Genomic DNA, 12,662 nt, shown 5'->3' with positions numbered 1-12,662 from the left:
CGCCACCCCCATCAAATTCTTTTTTTTTTAAAAAAATATAATTAATTTTGGGAAATATTTCAGTTTTTTTATTAAAAAAATCATTTTTTACGCCACCTCCACTCCTATCCCCACGCCTACCCCCAGGCCATCCCTGTCAATTTTTTAAAAAAAATTATTTTTAAGAAATATTTCATATCATTTTTTTCATTTTTACGCCACCCTACCCATCCTCCACCCCCCCAACCCAGGCCATTCCCGTTAATTTTATTTTTTGGCAAATATTTCAAATTTGAAAAAATTTCATTTTTTACGCCACCCCATCCACTACCATCCGCCCCACGCGCCACCCTCACCCTGGCCACCCCCATTAATTTTTTTTTAAAAAAATTGATCTTGAAAAATATTTCAATTAATATTTTTTATGCTCCTCCTCGACCCCCATCAATTTTTATTGTTTTTAAAAGTTTTTGAAAAAAAATAATCATGGGTAAGGCCTCATGGTCGGCTTTTGGAATGGTCATCGGGGTCTTTTCCTAGTTGAGGTTGGGTCCTAGATCAATTATTGATGTTGATTTTTAGATCAGAAATTATTTTTCTAAAGCGTACTTTTTAGTCTCAAGCAAAAAATAAAAGATATTTTCTGAAAAATATTTTTCATTCACCAATCAAAAATTAAAAAATTATTTTCTAGAAAATATTTTCTACTCATCTACCAAACATAAAAAAATAAATTAGAAATCCATTGATTTTCTAAAAAAATATTTTCTAGGAATGTTTTCTAGGAAACTATTTTGCATGGAAAATATTTGGGAAAATTGTATAAAATAACAATCTATTAACTCAAATTAAATCTTATAACACAATTTGGTTTAATCGTAACCCGTAACAAACAATTGTCATTCGCCCCCCTCACTGAATTTCTCGCTTGCCACTCTCAATTTCTTGCTGCCAGTCTCTCCCTCGCCTCTCTAATTTTATAAAAGCACAAATGTATAATAGCTTGTCACATATCACTACTTAATTTCCTTCTTTAAAGATAATTACAATTTAATAATAGCTTTTTTTTTCTAGTTGAATATTGAATTAGAATTGATTTTTCTATGGTAATTAAGTCCATTGAAATTGTATTACATATATTATTTAGGGCAACTTTCACATATAGCAAACATAAAATTTATACTTGTATGCTATAGCAAAGTTTACATAATTGCTCTTCATAGCAAATATATATACATACAATTCGCTATACATATACAATTAAAGTGAAGTGCATAAAACGACAAAGAGAATGAGACTTGGGCAGAGAATTGTATAAAACGAAGTATATACAACGAATTGTATAATTATAAGTGTATAGGACAATTATATACAATTTGAATTTGTATAAAACGAGAAAGGGAGAAAGGCCAAAGAGGCTTGGGCAGGGAATATACAATTGAATCGAATTGTATAAAACGAGAATGTGAGAAATTATATATAATTTGAATTTGTATAAAACGAGAAAGAGAGAAAGACAAAAGAACTTGGGCAGAGAAATACTTTTATTGTATAATTATAAGTGTATAAGATGGAGATATATGTATTTGCATGTGTACGTATATACAATTTTCTCTCGCTTTATACAATTAGAAACACAATTTATACAATTCTATTGTATAAAGCAAGAGAGGCGAGCGAGAGAGGGAGAGTGTCGAGCGAGGAAATGAGGGAGAGAGGGACTAACAAACAATTTTCTATGGAACACAAATAAATCAAAAGATAGTCACTATATTTATTTTATATTATTAGTTTGTCATTTTATACAATTATCCCTATTATTTATGCATAGGATTTCTTGGAGAAAGGTTTATTTACGTGTGATATTGTTTATATATATGATTTCTTGGAGAAAGGTTTATTTATAGGTGATATATTATTTATATAAAGGGTATTGAAAAAAGGTTTTATTCTAAGTTTTTCATTATAACAAGAAAGAACGAACCTTTTCTTGTGAGTTGATAAAAAAAAGGTCTAATATATGGTGAAAAAGGATGTGGATGAATTTTCATTCACAACGGTTATTATATACTTCTTTCGTTTAAAAAAGAATGATCCTTTTTCCTTTTTAGTCTAAAAGAATGACCTCTTTCTTTTTTTGGCAAAACTTTAACTTTAACTTTACACGTGACATGTTTAAGACCACAAGATCAAAGAACATTTTTGTACATTTGACATAAGTTTAATTTAAAACCACAAGATTAAAAAGTCTTCTTTCTTTTTCTTAAACTCCGTTCAAAGTCAAATTAGGTCATCCTTTTTTAAACGGAGAAAGTACTTAAGTTTGTATGGTATTGTACTTCAGTTCAATAATTGATTTAGGTTACGATTCAAATTCTAAGCTCATTCTCTTTTCTTGAAGATCATATCTCAGAAGGTAACGACATCTAAGATGATTGCTTCTTTATAGCAACGAGTGAAGCAAAAATCAGCATCCGCTATTAAGTTTTTATAACCCTATGTACTTATAAGTTAATTCTTATGATAAATGTTAATAATAATTGTTTACATAGCTTTTCTGACGAATCACTACAACAAAAACAATTTTTAGCGATATTAAATATTGACATTAACAAAGAGTGCTAAAGTTTTTACCGTTAGTTACGTTTTATTCAAACAAATATTATTGCTAAATATTTTATACAAAAAATGTTAATTATCGCTAAAAATACATTATAAGAGCCAAGCAAACGGGGAATGAGCCCCATATATAGCTGTACGGAAATACTTTATGTTGATAGTTTGTAAGAGAACTATTTTCTTTGTTCGGTTTATTATGAGTTGAAATATCATGTCATAATGATAATTTCTTTCAAATTAATTTTCCATGAGAGGAAGATATACAACTAGCAAACCTCTTTAATTTCTTCTTACATAAAAACACAATATTGATTGGAAAAATTACATAAATTAATATATTTTAAAAAATAATTACTGATTTTAGCGATACTTTTGATTTATTATCATTTATAGCAATATTGTAACAAATCTGTAATATGTATTAAAAGTGAATTATGTATTCAATATATTTGAATTATAATTGTTTTTGAAACATATTATGATTGTTTGGTAAAAAATTGTCATATTGTATTATAAGTGTATTAAAATGTGTGATAAATGTATTATCCATCATTAAAACCTGTATTATATGTGAATAATAAATTATTTTTCGTAATATGCATTAAACTTGTATTATAAAGAATTAAAGTGGTCAAGTGAAAAAAAATATTATTGCTATAAATGGTAAATATTTTTTATTATAGTATATTTATGTAAGTTTCCCATATTGATTTAAGGCATCATAGCACTTAAAAGACAAATTTAGCAGTTTTAGTCAAAACTCATTGAAAGTATTAATAAATATACAAAATCTCTATAAAAATTTATTCCAAGCTCAGTTACTAATATCTAACTCACTATTATAGATATTTGCCATAGTTCAAATATGGCTTGCTAAAATTCAAATTATCTTTCACATTGTCTGTATATAACCTCCGATGAATTTCTTGAATAAACGTATATGTATATATATTGAAAAATATTATCAAATGATTAATGACAATCTAAATTTAATTTTTTTTCTAAAAATAAACAATCCCATCCCGCCAAAAAAATAATAATTGGTTTTGTAGAATGTTTTTAATAATGACTGAAGTTACGTTATGAATCAATGGAATACTATTGAGTAAATATATGTCGTAGTTAGAAGAACTTTCATATTTTTTTTGTTATTTCCGTCACCAAATTCACCGGCTTTACGTTGATAGTCACCCTACTTCAATTGTATTATGTATATAGGTGAAAGTTTTTATTGATATACATATTACATATTGAATCTCTTTATATACTTAATCCTATATTTTCATATTATGTTCTGTTATCTCCGTCAACAAATTCATTGTTTTCCTCTTGGAATTAGGCCTTAATTCTTACGCAAACGTAAATTTCAAGTAGCATCAATACGTACCTTATGATACAATATAAACCTTATAACATGACATATTTTGTTTTGTTATTCCCGTCACCAAATTCACCAGTCTTTAATTGACTGTTAGCCTACTGCAATTATTTTTCTTTATCGAGCTTTAGGACTAAAAACTCATGCACATAAAATTTAAATAATACACATCATCATTAGTGGCAAAGCCCAATATGTTAAAAAAGAGTCAACTATCACCAGTTCACTGAAAAAAATATAGATACTATATATGTTCTGTTGAATCCCTAAATGTTATATCAAATGATTAAGACGATCCACATTCATATTTTTTCTATAAAAGTTACCCCCTCAAAAAAAGAGAGAAGATTTTGTAGAATATTTTAAGTAAGTCTTGAAATCACGCTGTGAATTAATAAAATACTATTGAGTGAATATATGTTGTAATTAGAAGGATTCTCAGTATTTTATTTTGTTATTTCCATCACAAATATAGTTGTTTTACGTTAATAGTCAACATACTGCAACCATATTCCTCTATCGTGGCTTAGCACTAAAATCTCATGCACATAAAATTTAAATAATATTCATCATCATCAATGACAAAACAACTTGTATTTAAAAGGTGTCAACTGATACCACTCAATTGAAAAAATATATTATGTAGATTATGTGAAAAGATTTATCACAATAACAAAATCAGCTTTTAGCGACAAAAATTATACACATTTACAATAATGCGAAAATATTTACCAGTATTAGTTATTTTTAATTATATCCAATGTCATTAAATGTTTTAGTGACATCTACATAGAGTGTTAACTGACACTATATTTAGTGGTTAAGCTATTGCGGTTAATTAATTGCAGCTAAAGATTATTTTTGGTGTACTGACATAGTACGTATTGAATCCCTTTATATATTTACTCGTATATTTTGTCGAATTTTGTTTTTGTTATCTCCATTACCAAATTAGCCAATTTTACGTTAGTAGTCAACCTGCTGCAATCGTTTTCCTCTAACAAGGATTAGGATTGAGCTCATGCCTGTCGTAATATCAGTATTTACCTTATGGTACAATATTAACCTTTCAACATGATATATATAGTTTTGTATTCCCACTATCGAATTCACCTAATTTATTTCATTGACTATTAGCCTAGCGCAATTGTTTTTTTCTATCAAGGCTTAGGACCGAAAACTCATTCACGTAAAATCTAAGTAATACACATCTTTATGATCATAAGCAGAGCCACCTGTATTAAAAAAGAGTCAACTAATACCAGTTCACGGAAAAAGTATATATACTATGTGTTGTGTTAATCCCTAAATATTATATCAAATATTAATGGCGATTTAAATTCATAATTTCAGTGAATTATCTTAAAATTAAATTTCCAGGTATATATTCAATTAATAAACATCATTAATTTCTTTTTACTTAAAAACAAAAAAGGTAATATACATTTCATTATTGCACTTTAAAGTCAAATTCAGCAACTTTAGTCAAAGTTCAATTGATTCTGTTAATAATTATTATATCAAATGATTATTGACGGTTTGAATTCATAATTTAAGTGAATTATCTTAAAATTAACTTTCCAACAACAATATTCAATTAATAAACTCATTAATTTCTTCTTACTTAAAAACAAAAAAGGCAATATTCATTTAATAGTTGCACTTAAAAGTCAAATTCAGCAACATTAGTCAAAGTTCAATTGATCCTATTAATAAATATTATATCAAATGATTAATAACGATCCGAATTCATAATTTGAGTGAATTATCTTAAAATTAACTTTTCAGGAAAAATATTCAATAAATAAACCTCATTAATTTTTTCTTACTTAAAAACAAAAAATTCAATATTCATTTAAATATTGCAATTAAAGTCAAATTCAACAACATTAGTCAAAGTTTAATTGATTCTATTAATAAATATTTATAGTATGTAGTAAAATTATTCAACACATTAGTAACTTACATTAAATATCACTATTTCAATCCGTCTATATATAACCTGAGAAGCATTTCTTGGAAAAACATATAATTTTAAAAAAATATCAAATGGAAGATCCAACTATCATTGAAAGGGTAGAGTTGTTGGTTTCACCACTTGGTGGAATTCCACAACGAAGAGTTGCCCATTTTTTAGATCCGATTGGTACTTCGATTGAAGGACCAAATTTGATACCTCATTCAATCCACTTTCCATTTGATCAATCTGAGTGGCCATTGAAAGTCACGTTTCATGGTTGCAATGGATGGAGGGATCAACAGAAGAAATGGAAAGAATGGGTTGAAACGATGGAGTCTATCCATCGCCCTGTATGGATAGCTGCAGGAATTTATGGAGCGCTAAAAGGTTCAACTTACAGGGTCCATACCAACGAAAATTTAATATTTGGGTTGGTAGAGAGGTGGTCTTGTGAGACTAACAGTTTTATTTTTCCGTGGGGTGAAGCTACTGTTAGTCTTGAAGACATGATGGTTTTGGGAGGGTTTTCTGTTTTGGGTGACTGTGTTAAGTCCCCCCTTCAATCCCCTGAGTTGGTAGAGATTGAAGAGTATCTTGAGAATGCAAGAAGAGGACTTATCGGATCAAAGACAAACAATCAGAGTAGGTGGTTGAATTACTTCATGAATAGTGGTAAGGACTACGAACACGAAGCTTTTCTTTCTCTTTGGTTATCAAGATTTGTGTTTCCATGTAAAATAGGTGCTCCTGTTTTCTCGTTAGCTGTTAATCTGGCTAGAGGTATGCGGCTAGCGCTTGCTCCTGCTGTTCTTGCTAGCATATATAGGGACTTGGGCTCGTTGAGAAAGGCTATGATAGAGACATGCGGAAGAAATAGAGACATAAGTGAGATTCATAAACTTAATCTTTGGTCGCCATTGTTCTTTGTTCAAGTCTGGGCTTGGGAGAGGATGGTATCTTTGCAGCCAGAGTGCCCTCAGAATTACAATATAGTCAGTGGGGTGAGAATAGGCCGATGGCACAATGTGAAACAAACGGGTGAAATTAATTTGAGGACTACTATTGATGCATCTGGGGAGATTTTTCTGTGGAGGCCATACGCCTTGGCTGTGGAAGCTGGTTGGTCAATTTTTCCCAAGTTTTACAAGGAAAATGAAGAGTGGACAATAGTTGGAGGGCAAAATTTGGATCAAGGAATGGAGTCTTTTGTTCGATGCTTGAGGGTGTCTGAGCTTGTCGGTTTAGATTGTCAAGAGCCTTATCGACCAAATCGGGTAGCAATGCAGTTTGGGTATGATCAAGACTTCCCAAAATGGATTCCTCGCTCGCCTTCAAGTCCAGAACTTGCCTGGTACAATTACAGCAGACCTATTGCTTCTGATTTGAGGTTATACTATCCGTCTAGGCTGTTTGAACCGGATGTAACAACACGGTATTTTAAATGGTGGAGAAACGAAACTGATTGTCAAATGGAGAATTACCCTGATGTTCCTCCGGAGCATATTGCAGAGGAAACAGTTCACACATCCATTGACGGGAACGGGAGTAGCAGTGCAGGAAGCATGGAAAGGAGCAAAGCTTCAGTGGTAACAGCAACGTGTACCCAAATAACTGAAGGCAATATGGCGATGGGAAACCATGAGAAAGAGAGCGGTACATATGATATGATCGATATTGCGAAACTTGAGAGGAGGATTAAAAACCTTGAAAACATCAATTCTGGAAAGGTTCCAATATTCAGGACAAAGTGAAATCAAGCTAAACTATAGTGCTAATACAAAGTTTTTGTTTAGTTCATGAAGTTATATATTATATTCTTCTTTATTGCCTAGTACTCAGACAGTACTACTAGCTAGCTTGTTCTTCTATTTAGGTCCTTTTGTAACTATATATCTCATCTATAGTAAAAAAAAATTTTCACTTGAATCATGTTTCATTCTTCTATTTAGGTTTCTAACTGTTTTGCATATTTATTAACAATCTTGCATTTGCGGCTGAAGCGTTTGCGGCTGTTGCGAATGCAAAGTCAAGATTACAGATGTAATCACTAGCATGTTTTTGCAAGACAGTTATGGAGCTATTTTGCAGGATCAATTCAAATGGAGAAACATGGTATTGTCGATTCCAACTTGTTTGAAATTGAAACGCAATAGTAGTAGTTATTGTTTCAGTCTTGGTATAATGTTATTTTTCATATTTTGTTTTGTTATTTCCATCACCAAATTCACCAATTTTACGTTAATAGTCAGCCTGCTGCAATCGTATTATGTAGATAGGTGAATTTTTTTATTGATATATATGCATTACGTATTGAATCCCTTTATATACTTAATCCTATATTTTCATACTATGTTTTGTTATCTCCGTCACCAATTCACTATTTTCCTCTACTGGGTATTACAACTTAATGCTTACCACATACGTAAAGTTCAAGTAGCATCAATACGTACCTTATGGTACAATATAAACCTTACAACATGACATATTTTGTTTTGTTATTCCCACCACAAAATTCTGTATTCTTTTATTGACTGTTAGCCTACTACAATTGTTATTCTTTATCGAACCTTAGGACTAAAAGCTCATGCACGTAAAATTTAAGTAATACACATCATCATTTGTGGCAAATTTTCCTAAATTTTCAAATAGGGCTACCTACACCAAAAAGGAGACGATAAATTTACTTCTATATGAAAACCAATGTTGAGAAGAGTTCACATTAAGGTAACAATGAGGGAAAAAAATATTTCTTATGTGAAGATATTTGAATAATTATTAAAAAATATTCAAATATCAAGATGATATTTAATGCTAAATTAAAAGTGCTAATATGCATTTAGTAAAATTTTTAAAAGGACTAATTGACAAATAATACAAATCTTATAGGTAAATTTGGAAACTTTTAAAAAGTGCAAGGCCTATTTTGCTCTATAAAAGTTTCCCTCCTCTTTCATTAGCCATCAAACCCTAATTTTATTTGGCCGCCACAATCTTTTTCTTTGGTATGTTCATGACCTTCATGAGCTTGATGTTGTCACTCGAATGATGTTCTTGAATACATTTAAGGATGTAAATGACGATAGGTTGAAACCTACATCCTAGTAAGATTAGAAAATTTCATTTGTTCGAGGATATACACTTCAGGTAAAATCATATATGTTAATTCCATAACATCACAACTTTGCTTGAATTAGGTTTTACATAAAAAAAACTTTAATCAATTCTAGAGAATTCTTTGTTTATTTTTCAATATAAGTGAATAATTTTACATAGGTGTTATTAATATGTATTTGTTTTAAAAGTTTTTTTTTATATTAGTCATTCTATGATAAAGTTTAGAATTTTTTTTATTCCAGAATTTTATAAAAGGAGACTTCAGAATTATTGATTATTGTATGCTTAGTCAATTCATAGATATGGCTTGTTAAGTGGTGATGAACCGAGGATGGGTGGTGCGACATGATGACTAGTATTTTACATGATTTATAATGTTTTGACGAGGTATTGACAAGATTTTTGAATATAGTGTATATCTTGTTTTGACTCATGGACATGAATATCGAAATGACTCTTTCAATGTTTGTATTTAAATTATTTCAGGCGGAAGAGGGTGATGATCAACGGCAAATAGATTTATGCTTTGATAGATGGAGGTATTTTAAGAAACATAACATCTTTTGCATGTAAATATTATTCCGTTTGAAATATATGATTTATTGTAAAACTAGTATATATAAAAAGGAAAACCTCAACCCGGTGATATGGCAATACCACAACCTAGAATTCACTTTTATTTTTTAAAATTCCACAAATACCCCTACCCCTATATTACGTTTACCTTCCCATCCACCGTAACTCCTTCGCGCTTTCAAATAGCACCTCCATTAAACCTTCCTCCTTCACATGCTATAGCCAATTCCTTGTTCAATTATTCCATCCACTAGCTTTGACTATGGCTATAATGCTAATGGTACAACCACATTTTCATAATACCTTCCTTCTACGCATTTCACTATGCGGAGAATGTTACTGTACAAACACATTTGATTATACCTTCTATACAATGCATATCTCATTTTATTCCTCTTTATTGCCTATCAGGAATCGTACTATGGATGATAAAAGGAGTCATCGGGCATTTCATTCGATTGTTCTTTAATGGTATGTTGCACTTCATTTGTTCTATTCTTTCCTTGTGGATGAAATGCTACAAGTAATAAATCTTTCGAATTAATGTGCATTACATATTAGAAATATACTATGTGTTTTTGGATACTTTAATAGAGAAATAAATTAAATTTCTATAGTTATTAGCCATTAGAAGAGATTTACATATAAATAATCATGCTTTTACAACGGAATTTGTAGATGCTTCGCAGGACAATTACAATTTAATAATGCATAACTATAGAATTGAGCTACATTAAGCGCGGGTTGCCTCCCTAGTATTAAAATAATAGACAACTAAATTTGTAAAAATGACTTGAATTAAATAGAAGAGACTATTTTAAAAGAAAATCAAGGCGAATAGCCATACATTTATTCAAATAAATAAATTGTACAATACAAATATTAGAAAGATATAAAGAGTACATAATCTAGGTATTGAATATTGATTATTGTACTAACAATTGCATCTTTTTTTTTTAATTCTTTTCGTAAATTTTGTATCATTTCAAAAGAAAGATTTTCTGGAACTTGTATCTGTCGTTCTTCTTCCATTGCTTCCATGTCATCATCACTATTATCACCAAATATTTCATCTATTTGGCTACTTAATAGTGATAGTCAGGTATTTCTTCTTTCGGCATTGACCCAATCTCGAAACAACACCGATATTTCCAAACTATCCTTTGGTAATGAATATCGATGATCTCCAATCATAAATCTCGTCGCACTAAAGGCTTGCTCCGAAGCGAGGGATGATGCTTGAATCGGTAGCACATCTCGAACAATCCTTGCAAGGGACGGGAAATGATTTTCACGATTCTTCCACCATACTAATAGTGGAGCTTGAAGTTGTCCTTCTTCATGCCTAATCTTTTTTCGTGCCTGATTGAAATATAAATCAAAATCATTATTAGTAGAGGATTCAAGCTCAAGATAATCATTCATCCAATCATCCGCATCATCACTTTTTAGGCTTCTAAGATGGAGGTTCAACTATTGAAATATTTATTTCCATAGCTTTATATTTATTATATAAATCTCTAACTTTTGTACAAATGCTACTTTTACATTCTTCAACACCATGAATTTCATTATATTTAATTTCTAAATTTGCATAAATCTTTTCAATCATTCTTTCAACACCTCTTAATTCATAATTTGGGTTGAAAGTAGTAGAAGTCAAATAGATTTGAGGAATAGGGAAAAAATAATTTTTGATTTTTTCAATCATAAAAGCAAGTGAATCTTTAAATTGATCATTTACTTTATATTTGCGAATTCAGATGAAATAGCATAAATATTTACCAAAATAGAACAAATAGTAGGATAGTATTGACCAGAGCATGCATTTGTTGCTTTATAAAAAATACTTAAAACTTCAATAAGTTCTTTTGTAATCAACAAGCCCTAGGCCAAGTCTGGAGCCTAATGAGATTCTGCGAGAAATTCAATGGAACAGTGCTTGGATCTGCCGGAGTTGAGTCAAGGGTTGGGTCGAATAGGTGAGCCATCAATAGCTAAACGTTAAGTCGAATTGCTACTGCAATAGGAACACCTATTCGATGCTGGTTAATGTGTTGGGTTTAGCAAAATGTGAATGAAAAAAAGAGAAGTGAAAAATTAAAGTGAGGGAACCAATTTTGGAGGGAAAATGAAAAGTCATTTGCAAAGTGCAAATGAAAAGTCATTTATCTCGTATAGGTAGAAGAAGAAAGGAAATTGTTGTATTTATATTAGGAAACACTTCTTATACTTCTTAAAGGGTTAAGAAGAAGGTGCCTACTCGCGCCTTCATCGCTCGGCCTTGACTTTGGATTTGGGAAATTTTGTTAATTAAATAAATTCTGTTAATCAATTTCTTTCTCTTACATTAGTTAAATAACAAAATTAATTTAGGTGCAACAAAATTTATTTGAAATTCGCGTGCAACGGTAATAACGATCTGATTTTCGAAAAGTCGTTATTTTTTCCAGATGACACATCTTTCGGAAAAGTCGTAATTTTTTCAAAAGACACAACTTTCTGGAAAAAACGGGTCTGAACAGATTTTTCTGAACATACACGTTTCTTGCTGAAAATTGTTACAAAAAGGAAGTCATTTTGTTTTTAAAACACTGAAAATTTTTCTTTCTGCATACATTTTTCTCTCATAAACAAATTGGCGATTGATTGAGTCTGTGTGTGCTTGTTACTGTTCTTACGTCTGAAGTTATTGAAGTTTGAGGGGATTAAATTTCTTAAGGAAACACACTGATTTTTGTGGACTCGAATTAAAAGGTAAGGAAAAGGCTGCAAATCATGTATTGAGTTTTGACGATTACCCGCCATTGATACCTATGCCTAATCGAAATAGTTCTGGTGCTTTGAAGATTAGAGATAAGGAGAATGATAACTCTCACTTGCATGATAGGGGTGGGAATGAATTATTACTATGAATATTACTCATCTAAGCTTTGCGGATGATCTTCTAATGTATCATCCTACTCGAAACACTTTTGTTTGGTGTAGAGTCTTATTAAGCACAACTCTTTCTAAATTAGTGATATGAAGCATAAT

At 30.6% G+C, this 12,662-nt stretch overlaps 1 protein-coding gene across 1 annotated transcript; it reads left to right on the top strand.

The window, feature by feature from the left end:
* Nucleotides 1-6,025: 6,025 nt before the first annotated feature.
* LOC107025315 (serine/threonine-protein phosphatase 7 long form homolog) lies at nucleotides 6,026-7,687 on the top strand. Its single transcript, XM_015226098.1, has one exon. It carries the CDS (start codon nucleotides 6,026-6,028, stop codon nucleotides 7,685-7,687), a length of 1,662 nt encoding a protein of 553 aa, XP_015081584.1.
* The last annotated feature ends 4,975 nt before the right edge of the window (nucleotides 7,688-12,662 follow it).

Source organism: Solanum pennellii, chromosome 7 (genome assembly GCF_001406875.1).
Source record: "Solanum pennellii chromosome 7, SPENNV200".
Taxonomy (NCBI): Eukaryota; Viridiplantae; Streptophyta; class Magnoliopsida; order Solanales; family Solanaceae; genus Solanum; species Solanum pennellii.
This window is presented reverse-complemented; position numbering and strand designations above follow the sequence as displayed.